Source organism: Zalophus californianus, chromosome 8 (assembly GCF_009762305.2).
Source record: "Zalophus californianus isolate mZalCal1 chromosome 8, mZalCal1.pri.v2, whole genome shotgun sequence".
Taxonomy (NCBI): domain Eukaryota; kingdom Metazoa; phylum Chordata; class Mammalia; order Carnivora; family Otariidae; genus Zalophus; species Zalophus californianus.
This window is the reverse complement of record NC_045602.1, coordinates 80,817,133-80,836,298: the sequence shown is the minus strand read 5'-3', so window position 1 is coordinate 80,836,298 and position 19,166 is coordinate 80,817,133. Positions and strand designations below refer to the sequence as shown.

General features: G+C 43.7%; 1 protein-coding gene and 1 long non-coding RNA gene across 2 annotated transcripts in view; both read left to right on the top strand.

Annotated features, from left to right (window-relative positions):
• The window catches only part of CREG2 (cellular repressor of E1A stimulated genes 2), a 28,098-nt gene extending 22,005 nt beyond the window's left edge, over positions 1 to 6,093 (top strand). The window contains exons 3-4 of the mRNA XM_027623804.2: positions 1,130 to 1,243; positions 3,741 to 6,093. Coding sequence (XP_027479605.1) covers positions 1,130 to 1,243; positions 3,741 to 3,888 — 262 coding nt within the window. The 3' untranslated portion in view covers positions 3,889 to 6,093. The remainder of the gene's footprint in view (positions 1 to 1,129; positions 1,244 to 3,740) is intronic.
• Positions 6,094 to 10,895: 4,802 nt separating this feature from the next.
• On the top strand, positions 10,896 to 12,168 carry LOC113938662. Its single transcript, XR_003524931.1, has 3 exons — positions 10,896 to 10,964; positions 11,056 to 11,216; positions 12,035 to 12,168. It is a non-coding gene; the product is annotated as an uncharacterized LOC113938662 (long non-coding RNA).
• Positions 12,169 to 19,166: the final 6,998 nt, after the last annotated feature.

Sequence of the window (19,166 nt, the reverse complement as noted above, 5' to 3'; positions counted from 1 at the left end):
CCATCTGTCTCAGCAAAACGGGCACAGCTGTAGAGGCGGCAGAAGACCAGTGGTTGCTCGGGATGGGGTGCGGGGTCAGGAATGAAGAATAACTGCTAATGGGCGCTGGGGTTTTTGGGGGGTGATGAAAATGTTCTAAAATTCGATTATGGTGATGGTCGCACAACTCTGAATATCCTAACAACCTTCAACGGTGCACTTTAAAAGGGTGAAGTTCATGTAAATATATATATATATTACAGTAAATATGTATATAAGTAGATATCAGTAAAGCTGTAAAAAATTAAATTTCAGATAAACAACAAATATTTTTCCCACAGAACTATGTGTCATGCAATATTTTATCTGGCAACCCTAATGAGAATTTTTAATTGAGAATTATATTAGATCATGTCATATCACATCATAATATATTCTATTAGAATTCTTTTTATCCAGAGGAGCCCTACCTTGTCATGTACCATCAATAAAGTATACTGTACCCAGCCCAAAAAAAATGGAATTCTATTTATCCAGAGAAAGAGTGATATCCAGAATACAAAATACACCCTCACTGCCAGGTGACTCTTTCAATGAAAGCAAGTCTTAGAAGCATTCTGTCACCACGGGAACACTTCCAGCAAGCAGTCACACATGTAGTCACACTAACGTTCTCATTATTTCCAACGTCCCTTATGTTGAGCGAGGAGCCTCCACCTTCTGATAGTGGTGTCTGAAAACCTTCACCTTGGTCACCGCTGGATCCAGGCAGATGCACTGCATGACCTCAGGAGCACCGCTCATATTGTCTTTAAGCGACTGGCGCCCCCTAGAGTTGTGCAGAGCAGCAACATGATTCTGGACAGTGGCTCCCGGCTGCCGTCTTGCAGAGGCCAGGCTAGCACAGGCCCCGTTGACAAGGGAACTCCGGGTGTTTGCTGCCCCGAGGGTGCAGATCAGTGTGTAACTCCCCCAAGCACACTTCCCACCCGGCCCACGCCAAAGTATATTAAAGGAATTACACACAATGTAAAAACCTGAATGATATAACCAGCCACGTGCCTATTTTTCATTTTTAATAAAATCCTTGGTATTCCAGACCGACGTTCTATCATCCTTTTAACATGTGAAAAATGTTCTTTGTATGCAGAAAAAATATTGTGGACCCAGAAGACCCCCGATGCGCCCGCCTGACGCTCACCGGCCAGATGATCGCGGTGTCTCCAGAAGAAGTAGAATTTGCCAAGCAAGCCATGTTTTCAAGGTTTGTATATGCTTTAAAGTCGGTTTGCCCAGAAATACACGGTAAAAAAAAAAAAAGAGGTGAGGACTGTGCCTTTTGATGCCCCTGAAGCAATGATAGTAATGGTCTGAGCTGCCCTGGGGGGGGCGCGGGGCGGGCAGGGCTGCCAACCTCACGCTGGCTGTCGTGGTGGCCCCGCGGGGGAGGGGGCAGCAGAGGCCTTGCAGGTGGTCTTGTGGTGTCCCCCCCAACCCCCACCCCCGCCTTTGGAGAGCATCCTGCATTGAGGGATCCCAGGCACTCTTCCCTGCGCACTTGCCACCTTCCACAACAGCCTGCCTTGAAATGGAAATAACTGGACTTTGCAGAGAAGGCAGCACAACAAACATTTTCAAACATCCACTCTAAGCAAAGCACAGTGCAGAAGTGAAAAAGCACCTTGCTCAGGGTAGTCCTCTGCTGCCTACATCTGACCCGCTGAGGATGCTGGCGGCCACGGGCTTTCTGCCCCCGCCCTCCCGCCCCGGCCTGCTTATTGAATCAGATTCTCGGGAGAGAAGACTCACTCGAAATTTTAAAAGCATGTCCCAGGAAATGAGCATGCATGCTGAAGTTTAAGAATCAGGGCTGTAGGGGTCAAAGTGAGCAAGAGGGCAGCCCTGTGAGAGGCGGCGGGAGGTCAAGAGCTTGCAAAAGGTGTGAGGAGGGTGTGTGCAGGGACGGGTGGTCTCCCGGGGGGCTGGAGTGAGGGACCACTGTGCAGGGGGCCGCCTGGAGTGCAAGGTCAGAGCTGGGCCAAGGAGCGGCAGGTATCCTCCCCGGGGTGCAGGTGATGAAAACAGGCAGATTAACGCTTTGTCTAAGTTCGTGGAAGACTGACATGACAGCAGGTGGTAAACTGGGAGCGCCACCCACACCCCCTCGGAGAAGGGATGATTTTTCCATACAGGGGAACCATCAAATAAGTAAGCATAGAAAGGAGAGGGGAAGCCTGGTTTCCCACTGCCGTGGAAAAGGGTGTCACGTGCACAGAGAAAATGGGAATGGACTCGAATTGGATCGCAATTGGATACATCAACATGAATCCAGGGTTTTCAGAACATAGGTTGAGAAGAGAACATTGGTGTTGTGTGTGTGTGTGCCCGTGATATATTTTTGAACTCCGCTGTCCTCTTTACTTCTAAACACTCCTCTTTCGTGTTATAATAGGCCTTGAGAAGAGGCCAGAATCTTAGGTAGACCATTGTGTACTTTCTGTAGGAAACACGGCAGGTGCTGTGTTGCCAAATTTTTCACCACTATGTTTCGTGGGCCCCTTTACACACCCCCCCACCCCCGCTTCCACTAAGCTCATCTTTACCTTCTTCTAAGCCCCCCACTGTGAGTCTCCTGGAGTTCCCTCCACCTGCCCCTCCCTGTCTGGATGCAAAGCCGGTGCCCCCTGGATTAGGATTTGTTACATCTGCCCCACACCTGCAGTGCCAAAATGTGTTCGGGTTCCAGGTACAAACTGTGTTTGCTTAAAATAGCAACAATCCTTTTATTATCTTGGTTTTACAAGTATTTGGAGCGTTGGGGCATCAGATCAGCAACTTCATTTCAAATGGTTTAGGGAAAAAAATAGTGCCCCCTCCAAAAAAAACAAAACAAAACCCTGTACTTTCAACTTCTCTGGGCTTTTACAGTTATTTCAAAACAAATTGTCTCTTTTAAAAGGTCATTGGCCTATTATCGCATCTACATTGTTGCAAATAGCCTTCCCAGTCCGCCCGTGGCCTTTGACTTTTGTTTTTGACATGTTTAGATAAGAGTCTAGTTTTTTATTTTTACGAACTTTACAAGAAGTGAGCCAAGCACCTGCCCTTAAGAAGATGCATATGTCTAGGGTTTCACGTGAGGGGGAAAGCAAAGCAAGTCGGTAAGTAGAAGGCGGAGTGTGCCGTGCCCTGTGCATTCTGGCTGACTCCCCCTTGGTCCGGCCTCTCTCAGCCTGCGGCAGCGGTGCCAATCTTCCCACCAGCAGATTTGTTTCATGGGCTCACAGTTCTTTTGGATTTTCATCCGGAGATGCAGAAAGCCTTTCTTGATGTTTCCCGCTATCAGCAACCGGCGTTCACTGAGCACTTGCTCTGTGCAGGTGCTTCCTGTATGCAGAGTTGTTTGCTCCCCACGCAGCCCCATGATCCGAACACCACCACCATTGTCCCCCATGATGGGTAAGGAGGCCAGGGTTTGAGAGGGCAGACGGCCCACGAAGCCTCTTGCTCATCCGCCGCCGCCCTGGGACTCGAACCAAGGCACCTGGGACAAGGCGGGTTTGCCCCTCTGTGGAGGTGGCCGTTCCCTGCCTTCCCGAGGCTGTCCCGGACCCCAGCTCTGGCTCCCTGGCTTCTGCCTCTGGCTTCAGCCCAGACGAGGCCTGGGCTCTGGAGGCCTGATGACCTGGCCGGTGCCACGGAGGCGGGCGCGAGGCCCCGGGAGCCCACCCGCTGATGGGACCTCTCCTTTATTTCTGCAGACACCCCGTGATGAGGAAGTGGCCTCGTCAGTATGAGTGGTTCTTTATGAAGATGAGGATAGAACATATCTGGCTTCAGAAATGGTATGGAGGCGTATCCGACATTTCAAAGGAGGACTACTTCAAAGCAGTCCCACGAAAGGCCTGATGCAGTAAGAAGAAAGTCGTCAGGGTTTGCGGGAAACGAGACCCCTTTCCGTCGCGCTGCCACACGGTGCCTGACGGCTGTCTGTCTCTCGCCGACTTCATGGCCGCCCTGTCACCCTCACAGCAGAACGAGAGAGGGTGACCGGGGAACCCTGGGCCTGGCTGGAGATTAGAGTGGTCATTTGCAAGCCCCCAGTTCACGCAGGTACTCACTTATATATAGCCTCCATTTGTATCGTATTCCACCCAGTCTCGCCAACTAGGGAATCCTCATGGTTCTCAAAGCGACATGCTGAGACCGTTGCCGTTCCATTCCTTAGAACAAAAACAAAAAAGTACGTTCCATGTGATTGCATTGTATTGTGAAGAGTATTTTGTTGCTTGCTGTGCCCAAAGCAGTCTTGATTCGGAGCTCACACGAAGGAGCTGAACGTGCATCGCGCAGCCACGGTCTTGTGTTTGGGGTGGGCACGCAGGACTGGTTGTCTGTGGAGTGCTCATCATGCTACTTACTGGACTGCAGATGCATGATCAAGTCACATTTGCTAGAATGTCCTGGTCACCTAGGAAGCCTTTGTCCCACTATAACCTGACAAACCGCCTGAGAACACAGAGTCCTGGGCGAAGCCCCGTTCTGTGTGAGCAGGCCGTGGTGACTCATTCATGGGGTGGGACAGCTTCAGCACCAAGCTCCCCAGATCCCCACGGCTAATGCTTCTGACAGAGGGTTCCCGTCCCATAGGCACAAGGAGTGGCATCCAAAAAAAAAAAAGGCATCTCATTCTGTGGCATGTAGAAGAGGAGAGGGGAGAGCAGAGGAGTGGGGAAGGAAGCAAGGACAATGTACAAGGAAGCAAAGAAGTCAGTGATTGGAAGCACACCCCCTGCCCAGCCTTGGACCAGGGCCTTGGCAGGATCATCTCGTGTCAGCCTGACAACCAATGAGAGTCACATCATTGTTGCCACTTACAGACAAGAAAACTGGGGATTAGACAGGCTAGGTCAGCGTCCCAGGGTCTGACTCTCCACACACAATGGATGGAGTGGTATTTAGACAAGTTCCAATCTTGAGAACTGAAATGCATGGGTGGTCACTGAATCAGCAAAATCAGTAAAGTGAGGATTAACCTGCCTGAGGCTGATTTGCCACTGTTAACTATCAAAAAAAAAAAAAAAAGTCTCTGAAATTTGATTGTTACTACAGATTTAAAATTTTCTACAAAATTATATGCAGGAGCTCCTGGTTTTGCAAGAAATGACATTGTACCTGAGTACACATCTAAGGCCTATAAAGGACTTATGTGTATACATCCAAGACCTCTTACATTGAAGTCTGTAAAGATCTAGCAGTACCCAGTTTTCCGTCTTTTTATAACGGCTATGAACCCTCTGTGGTGGGTTAGATGTGTTGTATAACATAAAAATACACTTTCTATAGGAAATATACATTTTTTAAAATAGGGAAAATGTTATAAACGATTATACTTTTATTTAAAAAATTAAGACATGAACAGAGTTTGAGGTGTCAAAATATTTTTAAGTGCCTGTTACTAAAAGCATAGTAAGATGCACAGAATTCTTTTTTGTCAAAAGCCAATTCTCAAAAGAGTTTCTAACAATAACAATTTCTAATACATAAGAATAAGGTCACTTTGATGGTACTTTGTATTTCCGAGTTAAAAATTATTGCTACCCCCAGTTTAGAGGTAAGAGGGGAAAACCAGAAGGATAAACCACATACTCCATAAGTCAACCTCATACCTTAATTCTTTGGGCATCACTACCTCTTGATTCTGTCTTAAGAATAATGTTCGTATGCTAAGTTTGCTTTTATAATCAGGTTCCACTCAGCTCATTAAAGCCTTCTCTGCTGCTTCAAGGGGCTTTGCAGGGTGGGTGCCATTTATAACCACTAATGAATGTTATCAATTATTTATCCAAATGACAGGAAATGAGGTCTAAACAGGTTGGATGATAAGAGTGTTGAAAGTGTATCTGGCCCCATTCAAGCCAGTACGTTTCAACAAATCTCTGAAAATTTACATTGATGAAAATGTTGAAGAGTGTACTGGAAATTCTACACATGGCAATAAACAAGAAAACAAATTAAGTGCATATGATTGGAAAGAAATAAAAGTATCTCTGTTTACAGATGATATGATTGTCTACATAGCAAATTCCAAAGACTCTATTTAAAAAAAAAAAAGAAAACTCAAAGAACTAGAGAGTTCAGCAAGGTTTCAGGATACAAGGTCAGCACACAAAATGTAATCACGTTTCTAAATATTAACAATGAACAAAGTGGAAACCAAAATTAAAAGCACAATACCATTTACAGTCACTCCAAAGAAAATAAATATTTAGGTATAATTTATCAAAACATGTACGAGATCTATATGCTGACAATTAAAAGATGCTAATGAAAGAAATCAAAGACCTAAATAAATGAAGAGATACACCATGTTCATGGATTGGAAGACACAAAGTAGCAAGGATGTCAGTTCTCCCCAGATTTATCTATAGATTTAATGCAATTTCTGTCAAAATCCCAGCAAAGTTTGTAGACATATTCAAGTTTTTCTAAAAATTCCAAGGCACAAGCCTTGGAATAGCTAAAAACAGTCTTGTAAAAGAAAAATCAGTAGGAGAAATCACTCTATTCAATATAAAAATTTATTATGTAGCTACAGTAATCAAGACAATATGGTTTTTATTGGTGAAGGCACAGAGATCAGAACAGAATAGAAAATCTAGAAATAGAACCACACAAATATACTCAATTGGGTTTTGTATAAAGGTATAAAAGTAATTCAATCAAGCAAGGACAGTCTTTTCAATAAATGTGTTAGAGAATGGGATATCAACAGGCAAATAAAAACCTCAACCTAAACCTCATTCCTTATATGAAAATGAACTCAAAATGGGTCATAATCCTAAATATAAAATGTAAAACCATAAAACTTTTTTTGAAAAATAGAAAATTATAGGGACCTAGGGCTAAGCCTCAAGAGTACTTTGATTTGACACCAAAAAGCACAATCCGTAAAGGAAAGCTTGATATAAATTCATCAAAATTTAAAATTTTGGCTCTGAAAAAGACCATGTTAAGAGAATGAAAACACAGGCTACAGACTGAGAGAAAATATTTGCAAGCACGTATCTGACAAATGACTAATATCTAGAATATATGGAGAACTCACAAAACTCAACAATTGTTTTTCTAAAAACTCCATTTCAAAACTGGAGGACATATACAAACATTTCACTGAAGAAGATACACATATGGCACATAAGTCCATTAAAAGATACTCGACATCATTGATCATTAGGGAACTGCAAATTAGAACCACAGTGAGATGCCACTGTGCACTTAACAAAATTGCTAAGATAAAGTAACAACACCAAATACTAACAAGGATGCAAAGAAACTGGATCAGTTGAAGAGAGCTGGTGGGAATGTAAAATGGAACAGTCACTCTGCAAAACCATTGGCAGTCTCCTATAAAACTAAACATACAGATGCCATACCATTCAGCAATTGCACTATTGGGCATTTATCCCAGAGAAATGGAAACTTATGTTCGCACAAATACTCGTACATGAATGTTCATAGCAGCTTTATTCATAATATTCAAGAACTGTAAACAACCAGATGTCCTTTAATGGGTGGCTGGTTAAACATGTGAAACATCCATGCCATGGAATACTACTTAGCAATAAAAATAACTTCTCACGTGAGCAACAACTTGGATGAATCTCCAAAGAATTATGCTGAGTGAAAAGTCAATCCCACAGGGTTACATGCTGTACCATTCCACTTATACAACATTTTGAAATGCAAAATTCTAGAAATGGAGAACAGATTAGAGGTTGCTAGGGAGGAGGGTGGGGGAGAGAAGTGAGTAACATGAGGGATCCTTACGACAGAAACGTTCTGTGTCTTGATTGTATCAATGTCAAAACCTGGTTGGGATATGGTATAGTTTTACAAGATATTACCCTTGGGGAAAACTGGGTAAAAGGCAGACAGGATCTCTTTGTATTATTTCTTACAACTGCATGTGAAGCTACAATTTCTGCAATTATCTCAGAATCTACAATTATCTTAGAGTAAAAAGTTTAATAGAAACAAAATATAAGGTTTAGCTTATGTGCTAAGGCATTTATGCTATATCTTGTTAGTCCCTAATGAAAACAAAGAACTGAACTATGCCAAAATCTAGCAGAACAGACATTAGTTGTCTTTGGTTAACCATTAATATATGCATGTGTGAAAGAGGGAGAAGATTTAAGTTTCCTTAAATGTATTCAATTTAATACTGAATACAAATTAATAAGAATTCAACAAATCTCTATATAGATTTTATGTGGGACACTTAGAAAGGGAGGATATCTTCAAGTTTCTGACATAAGCGTGTTGAGTGAGCTATAGGTACGTATAGGAATCCGAGTCTGTACATAGTGAATCTCCCCTGATGTTTATAGCAAAGAACTGTATTCCCGGTAATCTTCCTGGAATATTCCTAAATATTCTGGGAAATAATTCTTTTGTTTCTGTGAATAACTACATCCTGACCCTCATGTTTTTATTTACAGTGATTGTACATGTCCATGATGTTGACATAGAGAATACAATTCTGATGTTATTTCAATATACATTGTATGTATTGATGCATTATGAGTTATTTTTTGGTTGAGATGTATTTCTGCAATTTTTCCAGAAAGTCAGTATTTCACTTTTAATGATTGAACCATCAAATGCTGCTCTGAAAATAAAACATCTCTAGAATAATTTATGGATGCACATTTGATTACTATAACAGCAAGTCAGTTATTAGAAAATTTGAATTCTAGTGAAGCTATGGTTTGTCTATGCTATGTAATGCATGTGGAGTGTGAAATCTGTTTTCAACACTAGTCATGTCTATTTAACCAAAGACTATTTCATTCATGGTATGATTCTTATGCTCAATTAAATAAAATTATGATTATTTATATATAGTCCTTTCATATAATATTGCAAATTGACATTATTATATTCCTAAGAAAATAGATACTATTATAATAATCAACAGTTTCCACTAGAAAGAAAATTTCCACTAGAAAGAAAAGAATTAGCGGGGGAGTTTTGTCGATGGGATTCTTTTTATTTTTAATTTAATTTTATTATGTTATGTTAATCACCATACATTACATCATTAGTTTTTGATGTAGTGTTCCATGATTCATTGTTTGTGTATTACACCCAGTGCTCCATGCAGTACGTGCCCTCTTTAATACCCATCACCAGGCTAACCCATCCCCCCCCCTCCCCTCTAGAACCCTCAGTTTGTTTCTCAGAGTCCACAGGCTCTCATGGTTCATCTCCCCCTCTGATGTCCCCCCCCTCATTTTGCCCTTTGTTGATAGGATTCTTTAAGGCTCTGAGTACAATGCACTTTAACTTGCAGACTCGAAAATGCTGATGTAGCCACACTTTGGCATTGCCGCTCTTGGAAGTATTTGCCATTTTTAGCATACTTGTTATTCCTAGAGCTCAGGGCTATGAAAAAGCTCCCTTTCACAGCTGAGAAAACATGCCCAAGGAGTCCCACATCGAGTATGGCGAAAAAATGACACAGGCCCCGTAAGAGTGATCAATCCTGCAGCTTCCATAGACCACCGACTGATATCCTGGCTTCTCAGAGATATTCCCGTCCACCGCTTAGTGACCCCTTGGCCCATTTACCCAAGACTGAAGGTTTTCCAGGACACAGGGCTTTCAGTGGTCGAGTCAGGAAGGTCTGGGCAAACGGAGATGGATTGGTCACCCACCTGCACTCGACCTCAGGGCCTCGGGTCCTGAGCAGGTCATCCCCAGAAGTGACCCATCGCCAACCGTGTGCCTTTGGACATCTCCTGCAGCTGCGCCCTCTCTCCCTCAGCCTTCTGTCCTGCTGCCAGAGCCCTGAGGTTCTTGATTCTCCTCGTCTGACTTCACCCGCTCAAGGAATGACCCACAACAGGGTAGGACTCCATGCAGAGCAAGGCCCTGCCCTCAGAAAGCTTGTTTTGTTAACAGTCGGTCAACAATCAGGTTTTTAAGCCAGGTCATCTGGTAATGTCTGCAGCTTCTGCTCCAACACTTCGGCCAGTATCCCCAACATCCCCACTGTTTTGTGTTGGAACCACCTGGCAAACCCCCGCCGTGGATAAACTGGTTGTTCATCTCTGCAACCAAGTGGTAACAGAGGAAAGCCACAACCACAGAATCGGTCCTACCTTAGATCCAGGGTCCACATCCTCCCCGGGGCCCTCCATGCTGCCGAGGTCCCCCCTCCTCCCGGGTGTTCCCCATTCTCTCAAGCAGCTGTCAGGGCCCCTCCACAGCCTTCAGCCCTGGGAGCCCACACCCTCGTTCCCCTCCCCAGGGCACTCTGAAGCCTTCGGATGAGCACTCCCTCAACTCCGTTCAGAATCGCCAATTGCCTTCCCCCCTCTTCCAACAGGCTCCTCTGCTGCAAGGTTTCCCATCACAGCTGTGGGATGCAGTCATGGGCAAGGACAGGTGATCTGAGGTAGAAGCCAGCCCCACGGAGGAGAGTGGGACAAGCGGGAGCTTCCGGTGCTCTTTAAGGGTAGCTGACATGCCACATCCTGGGAACCAAGCTGGAGAAAGAAGGAAGTGAAGTCAGGAGAGATGATTGCGGGGAGAAGCTAGACCAGCTGTCAGGGAACCCAGTAAAGCAAAGAATAGCTGTGTTAACCTTAAAAATAAAACTGTCAGTTATCTTCCCATCAAAAATGGGTTAATTCAGGAATAGCAGAGAATGGCAACTTGGGACAAGCAGGGGGTGGCAAAATCCTAGGCAAGCCCGCAAAACAGAGGGGAGGACGGGTCTTTCCTGGAGGAAATGGGGGGAGTTGGGGGAGCTGTTACAAAATGTTCATTGGTATAAACTGGGAGTTCAAAGTGCAGTGGCTTTTCATTGGCTGAGTGTGACAGTCTCCCATTGGCTGCGCTGTGGGAGCAGGGAGAACCCTTTCTCCCTCCTGCCTGGAGAGTGTAGTAGCTAACTCAATTATCTCTCTGCGGGGGTAAGTCTTCCTTTTGGGTCTGCAATTGACAACGAGTGGCTGGCCTCCTCACGCCATGTTAAATGAGGTTTCCTTCTACCAATTTTCACAGCTGCAGGGGGGCACTTGAGCCAAGGAGCAGGAAGGCCAAGTCACTGCAAACAAGGAAGTGTGGGAACTAGTGCTCTCTAGAGCCTCTCTTGTCAGTGATCACCAAGGCCAGGCTGTGGCTGTGGGAGTGGCTACTGAAGTGACCAGAAGATGGTGGTTAAGGTGAGCCAGATGCCTTAGAGAGTGAACAGTGAGCAGGAGGTGGGGAGGTGCCAGTCGGGAGGAGGGAAAGAGGGGCACCCAAGCCCAGTGGGGGAGGGGGATGCCCACCATGTTCATGACAACACTTGCTGAGACTAACCTCAAGTGGTGAGCTTTAACGGAGCGGGGCTGTTTTGTTTCGTTTTAGTGGAGGAGTAGTGATTTGTAAAGCGCTACTAACCATAGCCTTTAAAATAGAGCGGCATGGCTTGAATCCGTTGTTTCTCAGCTTTGTGAATTTGGGAAATGAGTGAATCCCTTGAATCCGGTTTCTTCATGAGCGAAGTAGGAAGAGTATCATAAAGTGCCTGGCTCGTCCTAAGGGTTAAAGAGATGTTGGCATGATGTCCCGTTATTTTCACATTACATATTAGCCATTTGTCCATGTGTCAAACTCCTCAGCAAGACTGTGAGCTGCTTGAGGGGGCTGAATTCACACTGTGCTCTGTCTATGGCTCAAGGTAAGCACTCGACACATGTTTTGGCAAGCAGGGATGAATTATCTGTGGGCTCTGGGCCAGAGCCCCACCCCAAGTCCCATGGGTACCTCTCACTGACACATTTTCTTTACTCCTTCTCCTGCTGTGACCCTCGTCCCTAGCCTTCTTGCCCCTCACTGAGGCTGTGCATCCTCCTGGCCACTTCCAGATAAACTGCTGACCCTACAAGAGCTTCTGACTCAACTTCCCAGGCTTCCAAACCTGGCGGTTTTCACGATAGCCTGGCAAAGGATCGCTGCGCCACCTGCTGGCGATACTTGGGCACTTCCCCTTTTCCAGAACCTGGAATCCGGGGACAAAGAATCCCAAATCCGGAATGCAGGATTCAGGCCAGAGAGAGTGCGGCCCCGAGCCACCTTTCATGAAGTATCCGCGGTGGACAGGCATGCAGACCACGCTCTCCCTTTGAAAACATGCGCAGATAAGTGTTTTCCCCGCACATGATGACAGGACAGACACAATACGTTGACATTTTGATAGTGATTTTAATTAAATATTTAATTATTTCAATTATTTTTAATTATTTACATGCTATTTATAAAATAATTCTTTAATTATGGCAGTTCCTGTCGTTGCACTGGTATAAGCTAGGTTCTTCACATACGTTCAAAAAAAAAAAAATCTCATTTAGTTTTTACATCTGCCCTGCAAGGAAGAAAATGCTTCCGTTTTCCACGTGGAAAACCTGCAGCTCAGCAAGCTCTTCAGACCTGCACTCCCGGCGCCCAGGACCAGGTAGGCAGCCCAGCGGGTACTAAACCCAGGACTGTCAGACACCAACTGCCCCTCCCTCCTCTCAAAGCTGTAGGGGTTTCAGGAAGATCCAGGTCATTTCCATGTAGTTTTCCTTCCATTCTCCACAAGGGTGGGTGGCCGTCCCTGGCATGGCCTCGGGTTTAGGCAGGTGCCGCTTCCAGCGGATCGAGGGACCCCTGATTTACGGTCCAGGCCTGCTATGAGCCGTTCACAAGCTGTGCCCACTTTAGACACTGCCGCAACCCTGGGAGGTAGGTCCTCCTCTAATTGCCAAGTAAGAAAACCTGCCCAGAGTCACGCAGCTAGGAATTGGTCGAGTCCGTGCTCTGAACTCCACAGGCTTATCTGTGGATTTTTCAGTATCAGATCGCGATTCAAATGTTTTTCTTGATTCAATAAGATAAGAATGGTAACACAGACCCACGTCCCCTAGCCAGGCAGTCGGAGCTTTTTGCCATAATCCCCGCTTCTTGGGTCTTTGGCTCTTCCAGCCCTTCCAGCGTCTTTCTAGCCAAGTCCCTGCATTAAATCGATGTTTACTGGAATTATCTAGAGTGTTTGTTTTTCGGATTGGACACCGATTAACACCTTCTAACAAGAAGGACGTGTTCTTGGCATTGACCTCTCAGGTTCTCATGGAATAAGAAAAAAACACCTGTTTTGTCTTGACTAACATTTCCCAAGTCATACAATATTTTAGTTACTTTTAAGATCATGCTCCGGATCTCTCTGACGTGAATGCTACTTTTTTATAGATAATGATGTTGTTGACCTAAAAGTATCTGGGAACAGGGGAACAGTATGACTGTTTGGGGTTGGTTGGTTTTGAAACATAGCAATTATTTTTCATTGTATTCATCTGTGGTGTACTACATTCAACAAAGTAGCTGGTGATTTTTTTTTTTTTTTTAAATAAAGATTCAAACAGTTCTCTCTCTGGACACTCGACTGAGAAAGGAAAACTGCCCTACCCTGAATCTGGCTAGCAGAACAGACGCAAAGCCAGCTGCAAAGTTAACTGGAAACAGTATTACTCCCAAGGTCATGCTAAAGCTGTAAAATGTCATAACAAACCCCCTTTTGAGTTTCTTCTGTTTTCTTGGTGAGAAACCTAAAATCAGCTGTCAGAAACTTTGCTGTTTAAAATCCAATCAGCGAGAATGAAAGATCCCACCTCTGCCAGGAAGATCTATGTCTTTTAACATAGAGAAACAGCCTGCCTTTCAACCCAAATGCAGGCTCCAGATAAGGGTTTTCTAGATAAGACATTTATATAGCTATCTTCATTTGCTAATTTCGAAGAAGCAAAGCCCTGAGTCTGATTTGCAGTTTACACCCAAAACTGACCCCTTACACACAGCCCTATTTGCTTGAAGTTATCCAAACATTACTTCATTTAAATTTTACCTAAACTCCCTTCCCCCACATTACATAATAACCTATCTCTTTCTTTGTTTGGTGAAATGCCCCAGGGCTCTGCTGATAGGCAGGCTCTATTTCCTTGAACCAATACACCTAACTTTGTCAGACTTGGGGTTTGTCCAGATGGCCTTTGGCTGAGCAGGCTAGGACAGCATCCACAGATCCAAATGTTCTTGCCTCACAGTGAAGACCCCCACCCCACCCTCCTTCCCAGCCATCAGGAAAGCTGAATTATTATTCAGAGTTGTTTGACGGCCATAAAACAGATCAAAAGAGTAGAATAGATTGGCAGGGGTCATTCATCTAAATTCAGAGATAGGAAAACAAGATCACCTTTATTCCCCAACAGAGAATGCAGCCAAATTATTCTTATAATCCAGATTTAGTGGCTCGCTCCCTAGAAGATGGTGATGAGTAAATGCTTAATATCACTGACAAAGCTATATTCCAAGGCACTGTTCTGTAAGCCATGAGACATTCTGTCTCCAACAATTTATTACGTATTGATTTAATTAGAACCACTCAGTAAGTTTTGAGATGTCCTGCCGTGATAACCAATAACTTCCATACCATCTGCTTAGTTGATGTAGAATGTATCACAATGTTTTAGTTATCTATTGCTGTGTAACAAATTACCCCCAAACTCAGCAGCTGAACACAAACAAACATTTATCATGTCACACAGTTCCTGAGGCCAGGAATTCTCATTATGGACATTGCTAGAATGCTTAGGGAATTTAAATCCAGATAAAAATAAAGTTGATACTACTCCTAATTGAATGGAGATACTATGTACTTAAATTACATTAGTATAAATGCAATCTCATGAAAGCCTTTATTGCTGTGTGTATTCGTATCATTCGCATCAGTCAGCATATTCACATTCCTCAGGTCGGGAATACAAATGCAGTTTGTGTTAGGATCCATAACCCATGGAAATTGTACAGTTCAGAAGTTGAGCAAGTCAGGGGTACCTGGCTGGCTCAGTCAGTGGAGCAAGCGACTTGTGATCGCGGGGTTGTAAGTTCAAGCCCCACGTTGGGTGTGGAGATCACTTGAAAATAAAATCTGGAAAAAAAAATAGAGCATGTCTATGATAACATCAAAATATTTAAGAAAACTTAAAACAACAATTAATTAATGATTCTGCTCATTTGATTGTGCCCAGAGAAAAACTAAGTGGGAGATTATATATATAAAATAGTGTAATTAATTAGGATCCTGAAGTAACCTTTTGCTTTACACAAAACCTGTTGCAATGGCCATTTAATATAAAGCAGCACTGTCCTCCTATTTTTATTAAAAATAGAAAAGGTATGGAGTGCCTGGCCGGCTCAGTTGGTGGAGTGTGTAGTTTTGATCTCAGGGTCATGAGTTGGAGCTCCACGTTGGGCATTTTAAAGTCTTCTCTAAAATGAATGGTATTTAGGGGCACCTGGGTGGCTCAGTCGGTTAAGCGTCTGCCTTCGGCTCAGGTCATGATCCCAGGGTCCTGGGATCGAGCCCCACATCAGGCTCCCTGCTCGGCGGGGAGCCTGCTTCTCCCTCTCCCTGCTGCTCCCCCTGCTTGTGCTCTCTGTCAAATAAATAAATAAAATCTTCAAAAAAATAAATAAAAACAAAACCAAATAAAATGAATGGTATTTATTCCATGTGGCATATTTTTATATTTGATTAGTATTTAACATGTATTCTGGTAACCTGCCCATAGTTTTTAAATACTCATCAGGACTTCACGAAAGATAAGGCAGTGTGGACTACTGGATGAGTCCAGAGCGAGGGACTCAGACAGACCTGAGGCTGAGTACTGGCTATGCCACTGACCCCTGTATGACCATGGACAAAGCACTTGACCTCCCTGACCTTCCATTTTCTCCATAGTGAACTGGGAGTAATACACATAATACATATCTAATGCCATAGAGTTGTTCTGAAGATGAAATGAGATGTGTAAGTCAAGCCTCCTGGTGCTGTGCCTGGCCTGTCAGTCATTCTTTAAGTGGTATCTGTAGTTATATTCGGTCCCACATAAAAAAGGCAGTGAAGCCAAGTACAAACATAGAACCATTTTTAATGTCCATTGGTCGATTTGAGAAGTTAAAAATTCTGTTAATGAATACTAAAGAATGTGTACGGGTAAGCATAAAGCTCTGTTGTGATAATTTCTATATTTTGTCTCCTTTTCTTTTTCTGTAAGTCTGATGAAGCTTCGTGCATACCTTCATGCATAGTCTTTCTGAATCATTTTGTTTGGGGTATGTGTCTTGGTTGCAGCATAGAGTTGGGTCTAGTTTTGTGACTCAAAGTGAAAACCTTACTCTTGTAGTAGGTGAGTTAGGCCTGTTCACAACTGGTGTGTTTGGTCTCTGTCAGATTTTATAATGATGTCTATTTTATTTACTATACTTCTTTTTCTACAAGATGTGCATTCTTGGGGCGCCTGGGTGGCTCTGTTAAGTGTCTAGCTCTTGATTTCGCTCCGGTCATGATCTCAGAGTTGTGAGATCCAGCCTGGAGCCTGCTTAAGATTCTCTCTCTCCTCCTGCCTCTCCCTCTCCCCACCCCCACGCATGCCCACTTTCTCTAAAAAAAAAAAATTAAAAAAAAAAGTGTGCATTTTTTACTCTTATTTATTAAAACATTCTTAGTATTTAGGAAAGTTCATGTTTTCTCCTGGTGGTTACCTCTGTACTTAGGCCTTGTTTCTTCTGCAGTGTCTAATCGGCTATTAATTCTAGTGTATGGTTCATCTCTAGAGTTTTCTTTTTTTTTTTAATATTTTATTATTAATCAGAGAGAGAGCACAAGCAGGGGGAGCAGCAGAGGGAGAGGGAGAAGCAGACTCCCTGCTGAGCAGGGAGCCCAACGTGGGACTCCATCCCAGGATCATGACCTGAGCCGAAGGCAGATGCCCAACTGACTGAGCCACCCAGGCGCCCTCTAGAGTTTTCATTTGTGTCTTTTTTATATCTTTCTTGTCCCTATTTAACACATCCAAGCTTTTCCTTCTTGAACATAGTAACAGAGTTTTATTAACGGTTTGCTTTGTCTGCTGATTTAATCATCTTGTCATTTCTGGGTCTGTTTCTATTCATTTGCTTTTCTCCTCGCTGTGAGTCATATTTTCCTGCTCCTTTGCATGCTCAGAAAATTTCTTTTTAAGATTTTTTTTTTAAGTAATCTCTAGATCCAGTGTGGAACCCACAACCCCAAGCTCAAGAGTCGCATGCTCTACTGACCTGAGCCAGCCAGGCACCCCTGTATGCTCAGAAATTTTTGATTGATGGGTTAGCCCGGTGATGGGTATTAAAGAGGGCATGTTCTGCATGGAGCCCTGGGTGTTATACCCAAACAATGAATCATGGAACACTACATCAAAAACTAATGATGTAATGTATGGTGATTAACATAACATAATAATAAAAAAAAAGAAAAAAAATGATTTGGTTTGGGGGGAAAAAAAAGAAATTTTTGATTGAATACCAGAACACCAGCACTTTTTTTTTTAACTGAATATTGTATCTTGTTTTGAGTACTAGATGTTTTTGTACTCCTGCAATATCATTGAGCTTTGTTCTGGGATGAAGTTAAGCTATTTAGAAACAGTTTGATCCTTTCGATTTTGCTCTTTGGGTTGGTTAGGTGGGATCAAAGCAGCATTTAGTCTGTGACTAATATGACTGCGTTACTGAGGCAATAATTTTCTGAGTACTCTACTCACTGACCATGAGTTGTGAGGCTTCCCACTCTAGCTCGTGAGCACAAGAACAATTCCTAGCCCTGTGTGGCCTCTCAGGATTGTTCCCTTTAATCTGAAAGGCTGATTCTTTCCGCAGCCTGGAGTACTTCCCTCGTACACATGCACGGGGACTAGAAGAAGACCCTCTGCCGATTTCTGGCGCAGTATGTGTCTGTGTGTGTGTGTGTACACGCGCAGCTATCTCCTCTCTGACTCTTGCCCTGCACACTCTCGCCATTTTGGCCTCCCAGAACTCCTGATCCCATTTCCTCAACTCAGGGAAACCCCTGGGCTCGAGCTGCCTTCCCCCACAACCTGGAGATGTCCCCAGACAGCAAGGTCAGCACTCACTCCTCTCTCCTTGTAGGTCTCCTGTTCTTCATGATCTGAGGTACAGTGTCTGCAAACCATTGTGTCACGTAGTTTGTCTTTGTTTTCGTCATTTCGGGAGGGGGGAGTGAATCCAGTCCCTGTTACTCTGTCATGCTAGAGGCAGAAGTCCTTTATAAGTTTTTAATGCCCTCTCTCCCCTATTTTTTCTTTCTTCCCTTTTTTTTCTGTATTTCGTAACTGGAAGTTTCTGTATCTCAATCCTTTTCCTCCCTCTCTCCCATCTCCCCCACCCACCGTCTCTCTCGTAACCACCAGTTTGTTCTCTGTGGTTAAGAGTCTCTTATTGTTTGTTTGTTTGTTTTGTTTTGCTTTTTAGATTCCACATATAAGTGACATCACGTGGTATTTGTCTTTCTCCGACTGACTTATTTCACTTAGCATGATGCTCTCCAAGCCCATCCATGTTGTTACAAATGGAAAGATCTCACTCTTTTTCATGGCTGAGTAATATTCCTGTGTGTGTGTGTGTGTGTGTGTGTGTGTGTGTGTGTGTGTGTGTGTGTGTGTGTACCACATACTACATCTTTTTTTATTCATTTATCTATCGATGGACAGTTTGGTTGCTTCTATATCTTGGCTATGGTAAATAATGCACATAGGCCTGCATGTACTTTTTTGAATTGGTGTTTTCATTTTCTTTGGGTAAATAGCCAACAGTGGGATTACTGGATTGTGTGGTATTTTCTATTTTTAATGTTTTAATGTACCTCCATACTGTTTTCCACAGTGGCTAATGTACCAGTTTGCATTCCCACCAACAGTGCATAGGGTTCCTTTTCCTCCACATCCTCATCAACAGTTGCTATTTCTTGTCTTTTTGTACCAGCCATTCTGACAGGTATAAGGTGATATCTCATTATGGTGTTGATTTGCATTTGTCTGATGATGAGTGATGTTGAGCATCTTTTCATGGTCTGTTAGCCATCTGGATGTCTTTTTTTTTTTTTTTTTTAAAGATTTTATGACAGAGAGAGACACAGCGAGAGAGGGAACACAAGCAGGGGGAGTGGGAAAGGGAGAGGCAGGCTTCCCGCCAAGCAGGGAGCCCGATGCGGGGCTCGATCCGAGGATCCTAGGATCATGACCTGAGCCGAAGGCAGA